This window comes from Bufo bufo, chromosome 8 (assembly GCF_905171765.1).
Source record: "Bufo bufo chromosome 8, aBufBuf1.1, whole genome shotgun sequence".
NCBI lineage: Eukaryota > Metazoa > Chordata > Amphibia > Anura > Bufonidae > Bufo > Bufo bufo.
Window position 1 is genome coordinate 193,846,022 of NC_053396.1, and position 24,946 is coordinate 193,870,967.

Genomic DNA, 24,946 nt, shown 5'->3' on the forward strand with positions numbered 1-24,946 from the left:
ATTTGGAAAAATTTGTAAATTTCAAAGTTCTCTACTTCTGTAATACATAGTAATACCCCTAAAAATTGTGATGACTTTATTTTATTTTTTGGGGACGTTACAAGGCTTAGAAGTTTAGAAGTAAATCTTGAAATTTCTCAGAAATTTTCAAAAAACAACTTTTTAGGGACCAGTTCAGGTCTGAAGTCACTTTGCGAGGCTTACATAATAGAAACCACCCCAAAATGACCCCATTCTATAAACTACACCCCTCAAGGTATTCAAAACTGATTTTACAAACTTCCTTAACCCTTTAGGTGTTGCACAAGAGTTATTGGCAAATGGGGATGAAATTTGAGAATTTCATTTTTTTGCCTAATTTTCCATTTTAACCCATTTTTTTCCACTAACAAAGCAAGGGTTAACAGCCAAACAAGACACTATCTTTATTGCCCTGACTCTGCCATTTACAGAAACACCCCATATGTGGCCGTAAACTACTGTACGGGCACACAGCGGGGCGTAGAGGGAAAGGTGCGCCGTTTGGTTTTTGGAAGGCAGGTTTTGTTGGACTGTTTTTTTTAAACCATGTCCCATTTGAAGCCCCCCTGATGCACCCCTAAAGTAGAAACTCCATAAAAGTGATCCCATCTAAGAAACTACACCCCTCAAGGTATTCAAAACTGATTTTACAAACTTTGTTAAAGGGCTTCTGTCACCCCACTAAAGTCATATATTTTTTTTTTTGGGGCTAGTTAAATTACTTATATTGCGATATATGAAAATATAATGGTCTTACTTACTTTGATTCAGCAGTTTCTTCTAAAAACGAAGTTTTATAATATGTAAATTGGGTCTCTACCAGCAAGTAGCCGCCCTACTTGCAGCTGCAGAAAACCCCCTCGTCGTGTTGATTGACAGGGCCAGCCGTGATCTCCTCCTCCGGCCAGCCCTGTCGGCATTTCAAAAATCGCGCGCCTGTGTTCATTCGGCGCAGGCGCTCTGAGATGAGGCTTGCCTCCTCAGCACTCCGTCAGTGCGCCTGCGCCGATGACGTCTTCTATTTCGGTGATGTCATCGGCGCAGGCGCACTGAGGGAGTTCTGAGGGGGCGAGCCTCCTCATCTCAGAGCGCCTGCGCCGAATGAACACAGGCGCGCGATTTTTGAAATGCCGACAGGGCTGGCCGGAGGAGGAGATCACGGCTGGCCCTGTCAATCAACAAGAGGAGGGGGCGGATTTCTGCAGCTGCTACCAGCAAGTAGCCGCCCTACTTGCTGGTAGAGACCCAATTTACATATTATAAAACTTTGTTTTTAGAAGAAACTGCTGAATCAAAGTAAGTAAGACCATTATATTTTCATATATCGCAATATAAGTAATTTAACTAGCCCCAAAAAAAAAATATGACTTTAGTGGGGTGACAGAAGCCATTTAACCCTTTAGGTGTTGCACAAGATTTAATGGAAAATAGAGATACAATTTCAAAATTTCACTTTTTTGGCAGATTTTCCATTTTATAATTTTTTTTCCAGTTACAAAGCAAGGGTTAACAGCCAAACAAAACTCATTATTTATGGCCCTGATTCAGTAATTTACAGAAACACCCCATATGTAGTCGTAAACAGCTGTATGGGCACACGGCAGGGCGCAGAAGGAAAGGAATGCCATACGGTTTTTGGAAGGCAGATTTTGCTGGATTGTTTTTTTTGACACCATGTCCCATTTGAAGCCCCCCTGATGCACCCCTAGAGTAGAAACTCCAAAAAAGTGACCCCATTTTAGAAACTACGGGATAGGGTGGCAGTTTTGTTGGTACTAGTTTAGGGTACGTATGATTTTTGGTTGCTCTATATTACACTTTTTGTGCGGCAAGGTAACAAGAAATAGCTTTTTTGGCACCGTTTTTTTTTTTGTTATTTACAACAATTATCTGACAGGTTAGATCATGTGGTAATTTTATAGAGCAGGTTGTCACGGACGCGGCGATACCCAATATGTATACTTTTTTTATTTTTTTTTTTATTTATGTAAGTTTTACACAATGATTTCATTTTTAAAGCAAAAAAAAGTTTGTGTCTCCATAGTCTGAGAGCCATAGTTTTTTCAGTTTTTGGGCGATTATCTTAAGTAGGGTCTCATTTTTTGCGGGATGAGATGACGGTTTGATTGGCACTATTTTGGTGTACATTTTTATTTGATCACTTTTATTACCTTTTTTGGTAAGTAAGGTGGGCAAAATTTCAATTTCATCATAGTTTTTTATTTTTAATTTTTATGGCGTTCACCGTTCGGGTAAAGTAACATGACCGTTTTATAGATCAGGTTGTTACGGACGCGGCAATACCAAACATGTGTAGGGAATTTTTTATTTTATTATTTTTAATCAGTGATAAATGTGTGTTTTTGTTTTTTTTTGGTTTTTTTTTTTCACTTTTTTTTGGACCCAGACCCACTTGGTTCTTGAAGATCCAGTGGGTCTGATGTCTGTACACTATATAGTGTTTTGTACTGTATTTTACTTACACTTTGTCTGAACAGATCTATGCCTTTAGCACAGATCTGTTCAGCACTATGGACGGCAGGATGCCTGAGAAGGCGTCCTGTTGCCATGGGAACCTTCCCGTCTGCTCAGTAGTGGCCAGAACTGCGCAGACTGGGAAGGGTAAGGAGGTGGGCTGTCTGGGGGCTCTCTCCCTCTCCATTGGGGGGCTGCAAAGGCACAGCAGCCCCCCGATGGGAGAGGGAGGGAGCTCCCTGAGCTGTTAACCTTTTCCATACAGCGGTCCGTACGGACCGCGGTATGGAAAGGGTTAAACGGCTGACATCGCATCACAGATGTCAGCCGTTTATACCAGGGTGTCAGCAATGTGCTGGCACCCTGGTATACCTACTGGCCACCAACGATTATTCAAGAGAAGGCGGGCGGGGGATGGCGATCCCGCCTGCCGCACCTCCTGCACCACCCGCCGCCATAATATCATTCAGAGGTGCAGGGGGGGTGAAACATATATATATTTTGGGAATACTAAAGTTTCTGATCCGATCAGAAACTGCAGAAAGCGCAGCAAGCCGCAGGTCTGAATTGACCTGCGGTTTGTTGCGATCGCCGACATGTGCCTTATATGCAGGGCTCTCTGTATCCTCCATACCGCTGCCTTATATGCAGGGCTCTCTATATCCTCTATACTGCTCCCATATATGCAGGGCTCTCTGTATCCTCTATACCGCTGCCTTATATACAGTGTAGTTGGTAGTTTGGCTTTACCCTATATACAGTGTCCTAACCTGTTGAGTGATATTAATGTATACCTATCATGTCCTTGTCCCCAGCTCTGATCAGTCAGTGGCACCAGGAGTCTAATAAGAAGGTGATCTCGCTGCTGTTGTCCCACCTGCCTCTGCTGCAGCCCCGCAACTCGGAAGCCAAATGCGAGTACATGAAACTGCTGCAGAAAGTGCTGGCGTACACCACTGAGAGCAACCTGTACATCGAGGAGAGCCGGCAGCTCCTGTCCTATGCACTCATCCATCCGGCCACCACGCTGGACGATCGCAACTCTCTGGCTCTGTGGCTCAACCATCTGGAAGAGCGACTGTCCACAGGCTACAGCCGGCATGGCACACATCTGCGGCAGGGTTCTGATGAGTGGCAGGCCCCAGGGGAACCCAGCATGGGAGAGTCTGGGCATAGTTGGCACGAAAAGCCAATGCGAGAAAATGGACTTATGCCCTTCCCCTCTTCCAGTTCGGTGCCCTCAGCCATCCAGAATGTGGGTGGTAGCTCAGGTAGGAGTTATTTGGGGAAGGCTAAAACCACTAATGACATGGTCTCCACTGCAGAGGCCCCGTACTGGTCCTGACTCCTTCCGTTCCCTCTTGCAGTGCTCTCCTGCCAAATGCACCCAAGTCCCTTGAAACGCTCCATGTCCCTGATCCCCACCTCCCAGCAAACGTCTAACGAGTGGGGCGGGGCAGAGGAGGCTGCCGGGCGATCCGTCTTCCTCACCCCAGACCACGCTCCCCTCTCCCCGCAGAGCAGCGTGGCTTCATCGGGCAGTGAGCAGACAGAGGAGTATGGCTCTGGACGCAACACATTTTCGGAGGACGGCAGCGGGATGAAAGGTATGAAGCGCGCCAAATAACACCATGGTTCACTGTCACTACCCCTGCATCTTCGGGACCATTCATTCTTGTTTTTGGGATGTCTCCATCTATCATTCTATTTTTCTCCCTCTGCAGATGTCCCCACCTGGCTGAAAAGTTTACGTCTGCACAAATATGCATCGCTGTTCTCTCAGATGAGCTATGAAGAAATGATGATGCTGACGGAGCAGCACCTCGAATCACAAGTAAGCCGATGACCCCTATAGCCATATCTACAATGTACAGTGTGCTGTATTTTTATTTTACGCACTTATATAGCGCTGACATTCTGCAGCGCTTTACAGACATTATCATTCAATGTCCCGAGTGGACCTCACAATCTTGGGGTCCATTCACACGTCCGTAGTGTATTGCGGATCCACAATACACCCGGCCGGCACCCCCATAGAACTGCCTATTCTTGTCCACAATTGCGTAGAAGAATAGGACATGTTTATTTCTTTTCCGGAGCCGCAGACCAGAAGATCAGGGTCGCACTCCGGAAATGCAGACAGCACACTGTGTGCTGTCCGCATCCATTCCTGCCACATAGAGAATGAATGGGTCCGCACCCGTTCCGCAATTTGCGGAACGGATACGGACCCATTCTAGGGATGTGTGAATGGACCCCAAGTTACCCATCAGTATGTCTTTGGAGTGTGTGAGAAAACCGGAGTACCGGGAAGAAACCAACACAAACGCGGGAGAACATACAAACACCATGGAGATGTTCATGATATTTTATCTAATACCCATTTCTGATGGATATTTGTATCACATTTTACCATTTTAGGGGGGTTGAGTATTTTAGTACTGATGTCCCATTCTGTCATCAGTATCATTTACTTGAATGGGGCTGAGCTGCAATACCAAGCACAACCACTATACAATGGACGGTGCTGTGCTTGTTAAAACTCATTCAGATGGCCGTATGTTTTTGTGTTCAGTTCTAGGGCTGAAATGATTCATCGATGAAATTGAGGCAAAAAAATCCTCTATGCTGTTTCCCTGCATCGAGATTTGTTTAAATCACATGACCACGGAGCGTGAGTGAAGTGAAGCCTCTCGCTCAGCTCCGTGGCCTCCCGGCTCGGCACCGCGCTGCAATGGCCAGGGCCTTGCGTGCACTCAGCGGATGAAGGAGGCACCTGTGATTTGAAGGGGCTGATGGCGCTGGGGGACATGGATGATTATGGCAATGGCATGGAGGTGCTGATGGCGCTGGGGGAGTGGGGGGTAGCACGGGACATGGATGGCATAGAAGGGCTGATGGCGTTGGGTGGGACACATGGCATGGAGGATCTGATGGGAGTGGGGGACATGATGGCATGGAGGCACTGGGGGAGGGGGACACAATGGATGGCAACATGGCATGGAGGGGCAGATGGCACTGGGGGAGTGGGGGACATGGCATGGCGGTGCTGATCTGATGGCACTGGGGGAGTGGGAGACATGGCAATGGATCGGCATGGATGGGTTGATGATGGCACTGGTGTGGGCGAGTGGAGCTGAAGGCACTGGGGGTTTCTGATGCACTTGGGCTGATCGCACAGGGGGGAACGAAGGGTGTTGGGGACTGATGGCAGGGGGTCTGATGAGTTTTTATAAAGGAAAACAGTCTATTAATTCATTTTTTCTTATTAGAGTACTCAATTAATCTTAAAAATAATCGATAGAATACTCGATTTCTCAAATAATCGTTTACTGCAGCCCTAGTCAGTTCAGCATGTCCGCAAAAAAAAAAATTGCATTCTGCATTTTTGCGGTAACATAGACTTCAATGGGGCCACGTCCCGATTTTCACTGACAAGTATAGGACGTGTTTTATTTCCATTACGCCCCATGACCGCACCTGTGAGAGATCCTCCCCCTTCTGGACAGGAAACAGGAACTTCCCAGATCTTTAAATTGGTCCACTGCCTTCCACCACTCAGTTCTTTCCTGTTTCCTGTCCAGAGACAGGAGGATTTCTTCTCAGGTCTATCTTTTGGGCTGCAGGACCTCTAGGGTTAAAAGGATGGAAACCTAGTGGAGGTACCTGTCGGCGTAAGTCTCCACTAGGAGCCGCTGAGAAGCCTGGCGTTTTCTTCCCTTCTTCAGAGCCATGGGGGGGATGCCTGTAGCTGCCTCGTTGTCCCTGCCTAGCCGGCGAAGTTCGGCGTGAGGGGGAGGTGGATCTTCTCCTCTCATTGCGGCAGGCCGAGTCTGGACGCGCGCGTCGCACCGGAAGTGACGCGAGCGTTCCACCGGCCGGAAGGGGAGGAGCTTAAACATGGCGGGCGTTGTGCGGCCCATTTGAAAAAGGGAACGCCAGCCAGCATGGAGGGAGCAGCAGCAAGCAGATACCGGTCCGGACGGCCAGATCTTCCCTCCATTGCCCCCCTTGAAGCAGCATCATCATGCAGGAAGAAGGGGAAGTTCAACTGCGCACTGACAGAGAGGAGCAGCTTTCTGAATGGTACTCCTGGGGGTAAGAGGGGTTAACCCCCACCATCTCCCTTTGGGGAGTTAATATTGTGGTCAGAATTAGACTGATTAGGGCTGTTTTATTAAATGCAGGTTAAAGAAGCCCCAAGAAAAGCTACCCACAAAACAAGAGCTAAGGAGTGTGGAATTAGCAAGCGTATATTGGGCCCGTCCTACCCCAAAACATGTTGCTAACCATGTCTGGATAAGTTAGTAGCAGATAAGTCGCCATCTTTATTACAAAGCATCCAGGAGTTAGTTAAAAAGGAAGTTCGTTCTTCTGTGGAAGATCTTAAAAAAATCCCTGCCTAGCTCATCCAGACATAAGAAGGCTCAGACGATAGTGGAGGATACTACGGATTCTGAGTCTGAGGAGGAGCGCGCCATTGCAAGCTCAGATTCCTCTTCTGAGGATTTGACATGGAAGCCGTTATTCAGAGCGGAGGATACAGATCTACTATTAAAAGCGGTTAGATCCACGATGGAGCTGGAGGAGGAAAAGGAGTCCAGGTCTAGGCCAGCACTGATGTTTGAAAGCCTAAAGCCAAAAAAGTCTAGGGTGTTCCCCATTCAGGACTGTATCAAAGACCTGATTAAACGTGAATGGGAGAAGCCCGACAAAAAATTCTTTATCCCTAGAGCGGTCAAGAGAAAGTACCCCTTTGATGATCAAGAAGTATCAGCTTGGCAGGAGAGACCGAGGGTAGATGCCCCCGTAGCTAAGATAAATAAAAAATCAGCTCTCCCGTTTGAGGATTTAGGGTCCATTAAAGATCCCATGGACAAAAGGGCAGATGCCTACTTGAGAAAGAATTGGGAGGCATCCACTTCTGCCTTTAAACCGAATATAGCGACTACTTCGGTGGCAAGGTCATTAAAAGTCTGGTTGTAGGAACTAGAGTCTCATATAGAGAACAAGACTCCTAGGGATCAGCTTCTGGAAGCTATACCAACCATGTCCAGAGCAGTGGACTTTATTTCTGATGCCTCCGCTGATGCATTGAGGCTTTCCGCTAGAGCGGCCGCACTGTCCAATTCAGCCAGAAGGTTCTTATGGTTGAAGGGGTGGAAGGGCGATGTGGCTTCAAAGTCTAAGCTGTGAGTCTAAGCTATGTGCCCTTCCTTGTCAAGGAAATTTTTTGTTTGGGTCTTCCTTGGAAGATATTTTAGATAAGGCATCTGATGAGAGAAAAAAGGATTTCCAGCACCGTCCTTTCCTAGACAGGGGAAGCCATTTCGGTGTAATGAGAGAAGGAAAGGTTTTGGGGGTCAGAAGAAAAGAAGGGAATGGAGATCGGATAAATCAAAAAGCGTGGTGTTTAAATCCAGACCTCAGACTTCGAGTTCCTCTCAACAATGACGCCAGGCCCCAGGTAGGCGGTCGTCTTTCTTCGTTTTCTCCTGCCTGGCGAAATATTACCGCAAGCGCCTGGGTAAGGAGTATTATAGAGGAAGGCTACCGCCTAGACTTCAAAAGGCTACCGCCCAGAACATTAAAAATTACTTCCATAAACCAACATTCTCCAAAACAGGCGGCACTTACAGAGGAAATAAACAACCTCCTGGACAAGGCAGTCCTTGTACCAGTCCCAAAGAACGAATAAGGAGAGGGTTTTTATTCTGTGCCATAAAAAATTTAATAAAAAAAATTATGGCGATGCAAAGTCTACGGAGCTGTGTGAGAGCAAATTTTTTGGGGAGCGATCTGTAGTTCGTACTGGTACCATTGGAGTGTGTATGACTTTTCAATCCCTTTTTATAAATCTTTTGTGGGGAGTTGAAGCGACAAAAAAAAAAAATGCAAATCAGGCATTTAGATTTTTTAAAATTTATTTATTTATTACGGAGTTCAACTTACGGCATAAATACATTTTATATTTTAATAGTTCAGGCGTTTTGGGATTCAGCCGTGCAAATGAGCTTTAGTTTTTTTTTTTATTATGGGGAAAGGGGGATGATTAGAATTTTTATATTTTGTATTATATTTTTAAAACTTTTTATTTTATTTTTTGAATATGAGATCTTCAGATTGCTTCTCCCTTACATTGCAATGAAATAGTCCTGCAGTTTATGGCAGATTTGGTATTTTGTTATGGAGCCCTGCCACTCGCAGGCAGTCATAGCCTGGAACTCTTCAGAGAGAACGAACAGCTTCCCCGATCTCTGTGTGGGGGAAGTGTTTTTGTGGTTCCAGAGCGCAGCCCTCCAGGGGAAAGCCTCACAATTGACCACGGCCTCTGAGGGCTGAAATGTCTGCAATCGGTGTTATTGCCAATCTGTAATTAGCTGCGGCATTGTGAAAGAGCTAGTGCCAACTCCATCTTTTAAGAGACCACGTGCTCCAGGTAGGGTTGGGCGATATACCGCATCACGATATACCGCGGTATTAAAAAAACGGCGATATCGCTGTTTCCTAAATACCGCAGTATTTTGTGACGTCATAGAAGCGGTCATGTGCGCTGACCGCTTCTAAATCTGCGGCCGCCCGCCCCAGCATGAACAGATACTGGACATTTGCAGAGTACTTGTACTCGTGCAAATGTCCCCGATACCTGCTGGCCACTTGCGGCGGCGGCGCTCTTAGCAGTTCGGCCGACGTGGGGGAAGGAATTCTGTGACTCGCATTCCCGGCACCCGACCTCTGAGAGGACGCTGTGATCCGCGCAGATAACCCCTCAGGTGTGGGCGGATCACAGTGTCCTCTCAGAGGTCGGGTGCCGGGAATGTTCTTCAGTCTCTGCATTGGTGGCAGTGGGCAGTGCGCCCCCCTCCCTCCCCAGTATTAATCATTGGTGGCAGTGGGCAGTTCCGATCGGAGTCCCAGCAGTGTAATGCTGGGGCTCCGATCAGTTACCATGGCAGCCAGGAGTCACGCTACTGAAGTCCTGGCTGCCATGGTATGTTAGTGAGCAGCATTATACTCGTGGCCGCCGGGCGCTCCTTCTTCTCATAGGTCTGTGCGGCGCATTGCTAATGCTATAAGACAGAAGAAGGAGCGACCGGCGGCCACGGCGCATGTGAGTATAATGCTGCTCACTAACATACCATTGGAGAGGGGGCGCACTGCCGCCAATGATGGGGGGGAGGGGGACCCTGTGGCCACTGCCACCAATGATTAATACTAGGGGGGGGGGGGGGGGGGGGGAAGGGTTGAGTTACCAGAGGGGGCTGATAAGAGGGAGAGGCTGGGGGACTCATGAGAGGCTGGGGGGCTGATCAGAGGGGGGCACATGAGAGGCTGGGGGGGCACATGAGAGGCTGGGGGCTGTTTTTTGGACTTTTGGTTGGTCAGTGGTCACAAAATAAATGTTATTTATTTAATTGTTATAATTGGTATCGGTGAGTACTTAAATAAGAGTATCGGTACTCTTACTCGGTCTAAAAAAAAAATGGTATCGGGACATCCCTACTATAAACCACTCGTTCTGGTACAGAATTAACCCTGTAATGTTCTTGTTGTTACTAGAAGTCAATCGACTAGTTACAGATACCCGAAATGGTGAAAAATGACATATAAAAGTATAACAATTAACGTCTCCTTGTGGCTGTCCCCATGCAGTATAACGTCTCCCTGTGGCCCCCATACAGTGTAACGTCTCCTTGTGGCCCCAAGTGTTTTTTTCTTCTAAATAGGCATTTATCGCGATATATTTCTTAATATGGTTATCGTGGGAATATTTTTGATAACGTCCAACCCTAGCTCCAGGCATGTACGATTTATGTCATCAAGGGGTTAATTAAACATCCTGGTGTACTTTTTTCTTTTTCTAATGTCTTGGCCTAATACTGAGCCCCACATGCACTTCATTTTTTTTTTTTTGCTTTCTTTTTACTAGAATGTTACTAAAGGGGCACGGCATAAAATTGCATTGAGCATCCAGAAGTTACGCGAGAGACAGATCGTGCTCCGTTCACTAGAGAAGGTAAGATGTCCTCGTTAAGCAATGATACTGCTTGTCAGAACTTCTGTAATGAACTGAGTTCTATCCACAGCGTCAGAAGGAACCTCGATAACGGGGTTCCCCCACCGTTACACGTCACACTCATTCTGTAGATCATGAATAATGAAGCATTGTGGCCAATTACATGCTATAACCAAAACGATCCAGTGAACAGTTATGACATTACGTAGTATGGCGCCATCTGGTGGTCAGAGTGTATAGCACTGTGCATGTACATCCACTGCAATGGAGTGCTGGTGGACACACATGCTCAGTCTCTCTCCCCCACAGCCAGGTCTGTGCATAGTGATCCTCTGTTCACTGCAGGGCCGCCAATAGAAATGGCTTACCCGGGAAGTAGTGGAGCTTCTGCAGTAGCAGAGTACTATAGCTGAGAAGACTCCTTTGGCCAGGGAAGTAAGAAAGGATTAAAGTGCTCGGCTGCCAGGGGGAGAAGGTGGCTGATTTTGTTCAGAGGCAGCCCTCAGCAGCACCAAGGGAAGCAGAAAATGATGAGAGAAGGTTCCTCCTGAAACCTTTTAAGTTACAATATCTTGGCTTCTAATTTGAGATTTTCCAGATGCCACTAACTCCCGGACTTCTTTTAAATAGGATATTCTAGATGGCGGAAATGTGCGCAACGCTCTGCAGGAGCTTCAGCAGATCATTATCACACCTATCAAATACTACCGCCCCAATCAGACGGAATCAGTAGGCAGCGAGCAGACGTCCCAACACAGGCCCAATCAGGATTCTGCCAGCAAGGGCTCCAATGAGAATGAGCCGCCCACAGGTCTGACAGCGGATGGCTTCCAGCAGCAGAGTACCCCGACTGGTGACCTAGAGACTTCTGTGCCGCCTATAGCAGATGGCGACATCCCCGGACAACTTACCAGAGTGCTGGGTAAAGGTGAGTGTGTCAGAACATTGCCCCTGTCTACGTTCCCCGGCCGCTCTTTCTCTGATCTGACACTCTCTTCTCTGTGAACAGTCTGCACTCAGTTGTTGGTCTCCCGGCCGGATGAGGAGAATATAACCTGTTACCTGCAGCTACTAGAAAAGTGCCTGACACATGAGGTAAGTGGCATTTGGGCCCTGCAAGCGCCGATCAGACGCTGATGATAGATCACCAGTTTACAAGAACTCTTGACATGACAATAACTTCTTACTCATATTTTGATCTATAAAAGTTCTGCAACCAATCCCCCCCCCCCCCAATTAGTAAATGGGTTGCAGAAGAACAAAAATAGCTATAAATATCTCCTTAACCCTTTCAACCCCGGAGGTTTTTTGTTTTTGGGTTTCGTTTTGCGCTCACTGCCTTGCCAGAGCCATACCCTTTTTTTTTTTTTTCTGTTCACATAGCCTTATGAGGGCTTGTTTTTTGCGGGAGAAATTGTACTTGCCACCATTTAAAATTGCATATGATGAAGCGGGAAAAAAATTCAAATAAGGTGAAATTGCAAAAAAAAAAAAAAGGCAATTCTGCCACAGTTTTACGTTTTTTTTATTTACGACGTTCGATGTGCGATAAAAATGACCAGTAACTTTCATTCTACAGGTCAGTACGAATCCGTCGATACCTTTTTATATGTATAGTTTTTCTTGAGTTTTGATAGTGATAAAATAATTAAAAAAAATAACTGTTTTATTTTTTTTCGTCACCATATTTTTATCCCTATAACTTTTTTGTAATTATGTGTACGGAGCTGTATGGGGGCTCATATTTTGCGGGGCGATCTGAACTTTTCATTGATACCCTTCTGTATTTAATTTTTTTGTAGAAAGCGACCAAAAAAGGCGAATCGGCCATTTTGACCTTGTTTTCCATTTGGCTGTATGTGGAAGATATTTTTATATTTTTATACCATGGGTGTTTTCGCACATGTCAATATTCATGATGTTTATTTTTTTATTTTGGGGAAAGGGGGTGATTTAGAATTTTTTTGTTTTTTACACTTTTTTATAGTTCCCATAGAGAACTATAACAAGCAATCATTAGATTGCTATTCTCATAGACCCCAATGTATTAGCATTGGAGTCTATGAGAAAATTGCTAGTATCCTATGGAGCCCTATTACAGGCAAGGGCTCCATAGGGAATACCATGCAGCAGCCTCCTGTCATTCACAAAGACTGACTGCTGCACACAAGCTCCAGCTCCTCCGATCACCGCACGGGAGAGCCGGAGCATCATCGGAAGCGAGTGCTCAGATGCCGTGGCCAGGATAGACCACGGCATCTGAGGGGTTAGATGTCCGCGATCGGCATTACCGCCGGTTGCGGACATTAACCGCGGGTGTCTGCTATAAGAAACAGCAGGCCACCCGCCGCTATGGCGCTCGTTCTGCTCATCTTTAAAGACCCGGCCAGCGCCGCCCTAGTACGGCGCTGGTCGGGAAGGGGTTAAAGCAGGAGCTCCGTACAGTATTAGAACAAAGTTTTATGCGAATCGACTTCGGATGTTTCATCCTAAATAGATTCGCTCATCCCTAGTTATGACCACTCTGTAATCCAGCAGTGGCGGTCGTGCTTGCACACGATAGGAAAAAGCGGCGGTCTCTCTGATGGCCAGGGCTGCGGGAGCGCACATAGGCATGCACTTCGTCCTACCGTGTGCAAACACGGCCCCCGCTTCTGGATTACAGGGTGGTCATAATGAAAACAAGCTGTGTATAATGTGATCCAGCCAGCAAAGGAGGCAATATGGACAATCGCAACACATTAGGAAGTGCCTTATATTAACTGTGTCTACATGGTAAATGCAATTTGCTGAAGTCAGACAAACCCCTTTAATTGTCCATCTCATTTACTCCTGACCGTTCTTCCAACAGGCATTTACCGAGACGCAGAAAAAAAGAATCCTCTCCTGGAAACAGCAAGTCCTGAAGCTGCTGCGAACATTTCCTCGCAAGGCTTTACTGGAAATGCAGGGGTACAGACAACAGAAGGGGTGCAGGTGGGCTGTGTATGGGAGCCATAGGGAGCAGGAAAGAGGTTGGAATAGTGAAGAATACTAGTTTCACATTCGTAATCCGTTTGCAGAGGGTAGGTCTACTTGGGTGCAAACAGCAATTATGTGTGAGAGTTAAGTTTGTTGCACGGCTTGCCAAATGAAGCGTCCAACATAGCTTTGGCGCTTCCTGCAGAGGAACATGAGACAGACGTGGAAAACACCAGTCTTAATAAATGCCCCCCCCCCCAGTGTTTCATTAGTGTTGGAATAGATTGTAATAGTGGAGAGCGTTGCCAGATGGCTTTTCTGCAGTCTGAACACTAGGTGGCAGCACAGTTAAATCGAGTTAAAGAGGACCTTTCATGGACCTTTCGTTCTCAGTGGGCGTCTCCTTCTCCCTGGCTGTGATTGGATCGCAGCACAGCCAAGGGGGGAGAAGGAGACGCCCATTGAGAAACCCTGGCGTCACCTCCTCCCTGTACCGATGCCCAGTATTAGCATACTGAGCGGGAAAACTGCAGGGGAGGCGTAGGGGCGATGTTTGAAAAAAAACAGGCAGGGTGGCAGCAAATAAAGAAAGGAAAGGTCCTCTTTAAACTTTTGAGTTTGGAAACATCGGTAAGATTTTTAACCCCTTAGTGAACGGCCTGTTTTGTGCCTTAGCAACCAAGCCATTTTTTCCCATTGCAAGAGCCCTACCTCCTTTATCTTGGATGGAGTGCACCTAACTCATTGATTACTTTAATGAACTCTTCGGCACAATAAAGCCCTTTAGTAAGTGCACCCTAAGACAGCCGTAACTATTTTATTATATATATATATATTATTTTTCTACGTAGCTGTGTGAGGACTTGAATTTTGCAATCAGACTTGTAGGTTTTCCTGGTACCATTTTAGGGAACATGGGGCATTTCGATGTCTTTTATTCCCTTTTGAGCGGTGGATAAACACTGTTATTTATCCTATACTTTACCATGATGATTGTGTAGTCCAGGGGATGGAGCAATACCAGTTGAGGGGGTTTTATATATACTTGGAGATCTTTAAATATAAGTTTATAGAATTATTATTAATCCCACAGGAGGATTTTATAAGATTTGATCACTTACATAATAGATTGCACTACTTTCAGGCAATCTGTTAGGCCGTGCCTCTCCCTCATTGGCCCCCCGCAATTGGTGACTAGACAAGCCTTTAAGCCTACGCTGAACCTCCGGCTCTGTCGTCACCATGTGTGTTGTATTCATCTGTATACCACATACCTATACTGCAGGTGTCCCCATAGGTTTCTGAGGGTACGATATATGCCAAAAGATTTGTCATTGAAGTAGCTGTGTGTCCTCTAATTACCAATGTTCTTCTCTTTACAGCTGGGCATTTGCTTCAAATTCCCTCCCCATAGCTGGATCTGTGGGGCCATCATTAGTTCGAAGAGGGCAGCGCCCATTTCAGATGCCCCCAAGGGCTGTACCGCCTTCCCGCATTGGTGTCATGAGCCCTGGGTCAATTGGGGGCGTCTCTCCAAGACACGCACTTACCAGCCAAAGCACTGGGAGCCAGGGTCGACAGGTGAGGAGCTGGGACTTGTGAACACAGTGGGAAGAGGGTTCAGGAGTAGATCAGAAGGTGCAGCTTTTTATTTCTTCTAGAACCTGTGGTTCGCCAATCCTGGAGGAAGTAATAGCATGCCATGCCAGAGTCACAGCTCCGTGCAGCGCACCCACTCGTTACCCGTGCACACTTCGCCACAGAGTATCCTCAAGTTTCCTCCTGGTAAGTTATTGAGGGATCTCTGATTTGACCTCTTACTGACCAGATACACTGGGATACACCTTTTACTGACGTCATGAAGAGTCTATATTCTACAGCACTGCCCTGGAGTAGATGCTTAGCTGCCTAGCCTAGTCTAGCTCCTGCTCTTTAACCCTTTGATTGCCGCAGTAAAGGGTCAGAGGGCTTCCCCATTTTTAATGAGGTCTCTGAATTTCCTGGTGACACAATCGGGGATTGGGGAACCTTTGTGCAGTCAGTACTGGGAACCTAAACAGTATCCCAAGGCTGTGTGTACACTTGGTAAGCCTGCTGTTAGGACGCTCAAAGTGGTGTCCTAAAGACCTCCAATGTCATGGTGGCGCAGGTCATAATTTATTATACAGGAGTATTAGAAGTGCAAAATAGCAGTCCCTTAAAGGGAACCTGTCACCTGGATTTTGTGTATAGAGCTGAGGACATGGGTTGCTAGATCACCGCTAGCACATCCGCAATATCCAGTCCCCATAGCTCTGTGTGCTTTTATTGTGTAAAAAAAAGCCGATTTGATACATATGCAAATTAACATAAAAGAGTCATATCTTACTTGTGTGACCAGAGAAGAGTCATATTTTCAAGCTCTGACTCATCTCAGGTTAATTTGCATATGTATCAAATTGGTTTTTTGACACAATAAAAGCACACAGCGCTCTGGGGACTGGGTATTGCGGATGTGCTAGCGGTGATCTAGCAACCCATGTCCTCAGCTCTATAGACAAAATCCCGGTGACAGGTTTCCTTTAATAGGATTAACATGTAATAAAGGGAAAAAAAATTCACCCGGAAAAAATTACAAAAATGTGATTAAGTATAAAGTCCATTATTACATTCAGACAAAAAAAGAACTACACGCCTGCGGTAAAGCTATTGGCCTAGCCGTTCACTGCCAGACCCTTCTTCCTGTAATGAGATCTGGCCCCTCTCCGGCATGAGCGCCAGGCAGACAAGAACTGGTGCGTGCCAACTGGCTGGATTCACACTGGATTCCATTATAGTCAATGGGGTCTGGCAGTGAACGACCGTATTCGGCTAGGCCAGATCCGGGGAACTACGGAACAGCCTGCCGGATAGCTTTACTGGAGGCGTGGAACTAGCCTTATTGGTTAATGAGATGCGTTTTTACCTGTATTAGTGCAGTGAAGAAATGTATACAGATTACACAAGTAATTTAGATGTAACCCACCCCAAATGCAAAAAATACAATTTCTTCTGCATAAAACAAGACCTTATACAGCCACTTCAGTTTAGAAAAAAAAAAATTATAATAATGCAGAGAGAAAAATAAATTTAGTGGATGATTAGAGCCTAAATAGGCCTGGTCATTATGGGGCTAACAAGTAGTAAATTAATTGCTGAACAGACATTAAACCCTTTTCAATGTAGTGTAAGCTTTGTCCGTGAACTCCATTTTTAATGGCATCTCATTCTTCGTAGATTGCCAGGTTCCTGGGGCGGATCTGGAGATTAATCCCCGGCTGGAGTCTTTATGCCTGAGTATGACGGAGCATGCGCTGGAGGGTAAGACCGCATCAGGCACGAGACACAGAACCATTGTATCTGACATTACTATAGTCGGCCTCACCCTTTTCCCAAAGCTCTTTGCACTTGGGGGCTGCTCTTGTTTCCACAACGTAAAGCAGTGGTCTTCAACCTTAGATTTTCCACCAAAACCCTCAGCATGCCATGGCTGCTCCTTGGAGCAGGTTGGAGACCACTGGTCTAATTGATTGCAAGGTGGTCTTATTTGGTGACCCCTCTGACTTCTGCTCTCAGAGGGGAAGAGCTTTCTGGGAAATGGTGGGCGCATTTAGATGAATTAGTTTAATAAACTTCCTTCTCCTTTCTCACAGAGGGTACAGACAAGACATCGACAATCTGACGAGGTGCTCATTGAACCCTTCTCTACGAGGGATTGCTTATCCGATACCTTTCCCTGTCCTCGGCCAGGGAAGTGACGAAGCTTTCCCACGATACGCCCTGAGGCCATCACTACATCATCCACCCACTGCGTTCTAATACTCGTTTCCGCTATTGTAACTTTTTAACTTTGGTTTAATATCCAAACACACACACAGCACCGCTAAGCGTTCGTGATGAGGAAGGAGCTTTTTCTGTCTAGACATGATTACCATGACGTGGTAACATTGGGGGGGGCGGGGGGGAGGGGAGCTTAATGAAGAGTCTTTACTGGTGCACACACTTACACCCGCCATGCACTTGGAAGGGTCCCAGTGGCAGAGAGCTTGGTTGCGGGGAGAAAGAAGGAGCATGACTTTGCCAAGGCATGCAAAAGCTGGGCAGGCGAGGCTTGCTAATCCGTTTTGGAGCCAGGAGCTCCAGGGAAGGAACCTCTGCCAGGCAAACACACTAAGCTAAGGAACAGTAAATGTTCCCACTACAAGGACTGGCACCTGTCAGACAGGATGCTGCTCTGTGCAGCCGATCAGGCGGGGGGCGGGGGGACACCGCAGCGGTCGTGTTCGCCTTAAGGACAGTCCGGCTATGCTCAGAGCATGACATTCGAAGAACAAGGGGGGGGGGGGGGGGGAGGTTAGACGTCTACCCCCTTTTTATTAACAAACGACACAACCTACTGTTATCCTCCCGGGTCCGCAGCTCACACCTTTTACGAATAATCCTTTGCGAACGCCCGTCTTATCTGATCCACATCGCCTCCCTCCTCCTGTAGCGGTGGACTTGAAGCCGGCCCCCATGCCACACGCGGAGCGTGGAGGTAAAAAGCTGGGCAACGCTGCCAAGACTGCCTGTGGCCACCTTCTCCAAAGTATTTTCAGAATAGCGCTAACTATTTATTTCTAACATAGAAACACGGCTCCTTTTCTGATAGAAGACAAAATTGTTATTTTAGATACATTTTATTATGGATAACTTTTGTTATGACTATGGCTGGTAACCATGAGTACAAATTATTAAAAGAAAATCTAAAAATACTGCCGCTGCGTGCCGTCCGTGTCTGATCGCTTGGTGTATGCTGCCGTGGGTCCTCCACCTGTTAACACACTCCGCAGGCTACTGTGCCCAAACATATTAGAATAAATTAAAATTAAACCTTTATTATACAATTCATTAAAAAGTAGTGATAGTGAAAGATTAAAAATAGCAAGCCTAGATGCGTATTCTTGGATTGTGCCGCTAGGGATAGACGGCGTGCACAACCCGTATAACCAGATTATCAAGTAACTAACATCAGATTGACACCTAAAATCTAACGACTGCCCCCCAACATGTTTCGCCAGCTAGACTGGCTTGATCAGGGGTAAGAGGAGCAGCAGGATGACAAGAAAGGTATGTCTACTCTTTTAGGATGTAGTTTTGTACTGTAGCTCTGTGTGCGTAATGACCCTGCTGTCTACTTTCTTGTCCGAATGCTGGAATACCCCTTTAATTTGTTAATATACCTTTTATAGCATTTGGGGCTGAGCTGCAGTACCCTGGCACAGTCCCCACTCAGTGGATGGAGCTTCCGGCCCTGCCCTTGTATTTCCTACACCGACTAGGGAGTCAGTCCCCATAACTTTGGAGATCCATCGCCAGCTATAGGGCCTTATTAAGACCGGCGTCTAAAGCCTTGGTCTTAATAAATGTGCCCCTATGTTTTTCTCTCTAGTCACATTCAGAGCAGTGTTCTTCTTCTTCTTCTTCTTCTTCTTCAGCACTAGCCAGCACATTTCAAAATGAGTATCGGGACGTGAATACAGAATGTAATAAGCGGGTCTCCAGGGAGGCTTTCACGTTCTTAGGCCGCATGGTAGAATTTGGTTTATTTGTAGAGGGCACGCGGCCAAAAACCGTCTTGGGGCACTTTCACACTAGCGGTTTTCTTTTCCGGCACTGAGTTCCATCCTAGGGGCTCTATACCGGAAAAGAACTGATCAGTTTCATCCCCGTGCATTCTGAAGGGAGAGAAATCCGTTCAGGATGTCTTCAGTTGAGTCACTGAACGGCGTTTTGGACGGAGGAAATACAGCAGCATGATGCAGTATTCTCTCCTTCCAGAATTCCGGATCTGGCATTAATTTACATTGAAATGTATGATCCGGCATTAACAATACAGATAGTCCATGCGCAGACCGGTAAAAATGTGGAAAAAAAAATAGAAACGGATCAGTTTGTCCGCATGACAAATGGAGAGACGGATCTGTTCTTGCAATGCATTTGTGATCCGGATCCGTCTACAAATGCTCTCCGTTTCTATGCAGATTGCCAGATCACTCTGCCGCAAGTGTGAAAGTAGCCTTAAAAAATTACTTTGAAACGCGTGTTTTAATCCGTAAAATCAGATCAATAAAATGACAATAGTCTACAGCGTATCCCTGTGCCCTGTGTATCGCAGAAGTCTAGAGTAAGGTCTGGGAAAGCTGAGCCCCAATGGCGGTGATATAAATACCGTACACAGGTTACTTCATAGTCAGAAGCTGACGGGTGCAGTCGGCTTTTTTTTTCCCTCTGTAGTTGTTAGATTACAAAGCCTCAGATGCAGTGATCCGGCAGACGAGTCATTAGCAGCGGTGCCTCGTTTAGGACTCCTCAGACCTGGACACGATGACATCAGTGTGACAGTAAACGGTAGGAGTGTGGAGACTGGCGGTGCTCTGCCGCACTTAACCATTGAGGTTAATGTCGCCGAGGAAGAGGTTCTTCTGATTAGAAGTCGGCTGCAGGGAAGAGCCCATTAGTGTATTTTGTAACGGAGCATCGTCACATACAATTATATAATTGCACAGGGCAGAACGATTTGCTCATTGCGGGTCTGTTATCTACTGGAGAAAAAGGTGAGAGCCTGGAGAATACTGATAGGATGGTAATGACATGGCACAGGAACGGGTGCCCTCCCCACACCGTGTACCTGGGGGATATGCTGCATTTAGACAATCACATGCAGCTTGTCATGTTATCCCCCTGATTTCAGCCTTTACAACGCCGCAAAACCTGGAGTGTTCCTTCCAGAGGGGGCCACGGCCCCCCCTACATCAAGCTGTGCCCCCAACTAAAATGTCCCCCATTCATTTTGGTACTAGTTGGTCTGTGCTGCGCACTGCGTGGGCACTAGGCAGCCCTACCGGACATCTTCACATCTGAGGATCTAATCTGACTGAGTCTCGGACTCGGTGCCGTTGCGGTCTCACTCTCTAGTCTCCACCCGACGCGCCGGGTCCCCAGCCCCAGGACCTGACCAGTTGAGTCAGACTCAGTGGCAGTGCTGTGCATAAATCAACACGCCGCTAGTAGAGACTAGCTGATTCTGATTCATTCAACTACTGGCAGCAGCTGCTTAAAGGGCTTCTGTCACCCCACTAAAGTCAGATTTATTTATTTTTGGGCAACTTAAATTCCTTATACTGCGATATATCAATATATAATGCTCTTACTCATTTTGGTTGGGCAGTTTCTTCAAAAAAACAGACTTTTATAATATGTAAATGAGCTCTCTACCAGCAAGTAGGGCGCCCCCTCCTCATGTTGATTGACAGGGCCAGCGAACGCGCTCATCCTCTGGCTGGCCCTGTCTGCGTTCAAAATCTGGCGCCTGCGCCGACTGAAGACAGGTACTGCGCAGGCGCCAGATTTTGAACGCAGACAGGGCCAGCCAGAGGATGAGCGCGTTCGCTGGCCCTGTCAATCAACATGAGGAGGGGGCGCCTTTATGAGAGGAGGATGCGGCTGCTACCAGCAAGTAACCGCCCTACTTGCTGGTAGAGAGCTCATTTACATACTTAAAAAAACTGACTTTTATAATAACTGCCCAACCAAAATGAGTAAGAGCATTATATATTGATATATCGCAGTATAAGGAATTTAAGTTGCCCAAAAAAAAAAATATGACTTTAGTGGGGTGACAGAAGCCCTTTAAGCCAGCCAGGCCCAGACTAGAGACTGAGACAGACAGTGTGTGGCGTGGCCCTACCCTACCGATACCGAACAGACTGGACTGAGCCTGACCTAGTGGTGACGGTGTAGCAGGTTAACTTAATAATAATAAGGTACAACTTACAAGTAGTGACTGAGTGGACTGACTAAGTCTCTTTGTATTCTAACTAGAGAGATTAGATCTGACTCTGACTGAGTCTGAGAGGAGAGCTGGCTGGCCGCTGCCCCTGAATCTTCCTGATTTAAAAGTTAAAGGGGAACTGCACTTTAATTTAACTGATGATCTATACTCTGGATAGATCATCAGCTTCTGTTCGGTGGGGGTCCCGGGTCAGACACCCGGGACCCCCGCCGATCAGCTGCTTGAGAAGGCACCGGCGCTCCAGTAGCGCCGCGGCCTTCTCACTGTTTACCGCCAGTTAAATGAAGTGCAGAACCCCTTTAAAGTTAATGTCAGTGCAGCCTGGATGATTACAGTGTCCGTTTAGAGAAGACACTGTTATAGGGGGGGATCTGTGCCACTCTGGATGACACTGTTAGGCTCCATTCAGACGTCCGTAACAGCGGCAATGTGCGGGAACGTCGTGCTGCCCTATAGAAATGAATGGGTCTGCAATTCCGTTATGCAAATTTCGGATGTGTGAATGGGGCCTTATAGGGAGAGGGATCCCGGTATGACACTGATATGGGGTGGATCTGTGGATGACACCTAGCATAAGATGTTATAAACGGTATGTGTCATCCACAGATCCCCAGGCAGCTAGGACATGTTGAAATCTGAGTGATTGGGGTTTTTCTTCCCCATTGCGGTTTTAGGTATTGGGTAAAGTATCGCAGCATTTCTAAGCATACTTGTGTAAATGTATCGTTGTTATAGCTGCCCCCCTACTTTTGTCCTGGCCCCCAGTGTGCCCCCCCAAAATTTGAAAGCTAGAGACGCCACTGTTGATTACTGCTCCATTTGGTTGGGATTTTGCTGCTGCAGTATTCTAGCAGATACCAGGTCGACCCACCGTAAAACTGCGCTGTGTGGCCTCACCCTTAGGGATGAAAGGAAGCCACTGCCGCTTCTTTAGGGCTCATGCCCCGCAGTGTGCACACCGCATCACGGATGCAGACCCATTCACTTGAACATGTTCTATACTTTTGCGGTGTGGACTGATCACGGACCCATTCAAGTTGAATGCACGGAGCAGCCGACCAACAGCCGTGTGCATGAGCCCTTAGTATGGAGAAGCAGAGGGAAAATACCTTCATGCACTTAGAGTCCAGTGGAGGGTTGCCATGTTCCCATGGAGTGGTCTGTGTATAGATGGGACGGGTCCTCCAAACATTGTGTAGCTGCTTTGGTTAAATGGGTTTTCTTGCCCTTAAAGGGAACCTGTCACCGGGATTTGATGTATAGACCTGAGGACATGGGTTGCTAGGTGGTCGCTAGGACATCCGCAATATCCAGTCCCCATAGCTCTGTGTGCTTTTATTGTGGGAAAAAAACGATTTGATCCATGTGCAAATTACCCTGATAGGTGTCCTGTCCCCGGAGATGAGTCCAACGTGAAGGAGCACCGCCCCGCATCCTCAGAATCTCCTCCTTGCTCCCTGACGTCAGACAGCCAGAGCGCCGTAATCTTGCGATGCGTGAGCTAGCGCATGCGCAGTTCCTTCCCTGAGGCTGATGCCAACACAGGGAAGGAACACTGAGGACACTGCGCATGCGCTAGCTCGCGCATCGCGAGATTACTGCACTCTGGGTGTCTGACATCAGAAGGAGATTCTGAGGATTCGGGGCGGTGCTGGGCTCCTTCATGCTGGACTCCTCTCCGGAGACAGGACACATATCAGGTCATTTGCATATGGATCAAATGTTTTTTTTTACACAATAAAAGCACACAGAGCTATGGGGACTGGATATTGCGGATGTTCTAGCGGTGATCTAGCAACCCATGTCCTCAGCTCTATACACAAAATCCCGGTGACAGGTTCCCTTTCAAAGGGGTTGTGCAGTAATTGCTGTAAAAATGACAGACCTCATATAGTACATGGCAATCTCTAGCAAAGCTAGAACCAGGATCCAGAGATCTCTTTATTCATTGCTTCAATTTCTCTGCAAGATTGATTTCAAGCTGGCAGCTCAGTAGGCATGTCCTTTCTGCTGCAGCTCTCTCCCTGTCACAGGTAAGGGTGTGTGTCCTTACTGCTGCCGTTCTCTCCCTAGGACATCTCAGGGGCAAGACCTTTCTGCTGCAGCTGTCTCCCTGCCACGTCTCAGGGGGTGTGTCCTTTCTGCTGCAGCTGTCTCCCTGCCACGTCTCAGGGGGTGTGTCCTTTCTGCTGCAGCTGTCTCCCTGCCACGTCTCAGGGTGTGTGTCCTTTCTGCTGCAGCGGTCTACCTATCACGTCTCAGGGTGTGTGTGTCTTACTGCTGCAGTTCTCTCCCTATGACATCCCAGGGGCAAGACCTTTCTGCTGCAGCTTTCTCCCTGTAATTGGCACAGCTTCTAACAGTAGATTGGGCTAGTGGCAGTGGATCAATGGAACTGAGCGTGTGCGACCATACTCATACACATTACTACACAAGTTAAACACTGGGTGGCGCCATTATAATGAGGTAAAGAGACTATCTCACAACTGGAGCATAAGTTGCTATAGTAATTAGTTTTTCAGGCTGAATTAAATAAAAATAACACTTCATGATGACACAGCCCCCTTTAAATATTGATGACTTATTCTCCCCTCCCCCCTCAGTCTGTGACGTGGCCTTTCTGCAGCTCAATCCAATTATTGAGACTGAGCTGCAATACTAAGCACGGCCACTATACAATGTACGGCGCTGTGCTGGCAGGCCACCACCGACCTGATACTGATGGCCTAGTAAGCTTGATGACAGGTCATTAATATAATTTCCAGGATTGAACATCTGGTATGTAATGAGCTACAATTTCCTGGGACAAGGCTGAAGACAAGGCTATAATTTACTCCGGGAACAGTCAGTTTACGCCAATGTTCCCAGCGAGTACAAGGTGTAAATCTTCCAGTCTGCGGCCGAGAAGGATGTTACATAATAGCTGCACAGGTACAGTACATGGGAGGCGTGATATCATGTGGGCGCGTGCTCCGACACGTGTGTACCAGGGCGCGCCCAACTACCGGGGAGTCCTGGAAGAACAGAAATGTTTGTGTGTAGGGTTGAGGCGCTGCCAAGATGGACCACACGTCCTCCTGATGCCAGGATGTCAGAATGTTCTATTCACATCTGTCACGTTGCGTTAGTAAATGCAGGAACCGGTGTGACTACATTGCTCAGTAATGAAAGCGTTTTATTAATGGCCGTCATGTCTGCATCACGGCGTGGCGTCTGGAGCTCAGGAACGGCCGGAATCTGGTCCTACATTACTTACTTCACAGTCAGCAACAGTTGTTTTAGTTCCATGGAAATAAAGGTCAGAGCATCAAAAAGTTCCAATTCTTCGCCGTTTTTCAAGACCTGTGCTCGATGTCAGTGAATCGAAACCTTGTCCTCATTGCTGCGCTGGTTTCTTTTTTTCAGCCTTTGGATATAAATCGGAATTGTTTCTATTCTCTGACAGTTAGCAGAGATCATAGAGTGGTGAGGCATCTAAGCACTGAAGGGGGAATTTATGAAAAGCCGGGTGCCAAAATTGTAGTATAAAAAGGTTGTAACTTTCTATGCAAGTTAAGTGACTTTTTTTTTTTTGTGGGTGTGGCTTATCAGGAGGGGCGGGAACATCCCCGGTTTGACAC

At 47.0% G+C, this 24,946-nt stretch overlaps 1 protein-coding gene across 2 annotated transcripts in view; it reads left to right on the forward strand.

The window, feature by feature from the left end:
* SAMD4B (sterile alpha motif domain containing 4B) overlaps positions 1–18,246 on the forward strand; it is a 29,338-nt gene extending 11,092 nt beyond the window's left edge. The window contains exons 3-13 of one of the 2 annotated variants that reach the window (XM_040442835.1): positions 3,312–3,767; positions 3,864–4,103; positions 4,221–4,330; positions 10,427–10,513; positions 11,144–11,441; positions 11,523–11,608; positions 13,365–13,489; positions 14,857–15,055; positions 15,136–15,259; positions 16,730–16,813; positions 17,146–18,246. In XM_040442835.1, the coding sequence (XP_040298769.1) occupies positions 3,312–3,767; positions 3,864–4,103; positions 4,221–4,330; positions 10,427–10,513; positions 11,144–11,441; positions 11,523–11,608; positions 13,365–13,489; positions 14,857–15,055; positions 15,136–15,259; positions 16,730–16,813; positions 17,146–17,174 (1,838 nt within the window). In that variant the 3' untranslated portion in view covers positions 17,175–18,246. The remainder of the gene's footprint in view (positions 1–3,311; positions 3,768–3,863; positions 4,104–4,220; positions 4,331–10,426; positions 10,514–11,143; positions 11,442–11,522; positions 11,609–13,364; positions 13,490–14,856; positions 15,056–15,135; positions 15,260–16,729; positions 16,814–17,145) is intronic. The other variant, XM_040442836.1, reaches the window with a different exon arrangement.
* The last annotated feature ends 6,700 nt before the right edge of the window (positions 18,247–24,946 follow it).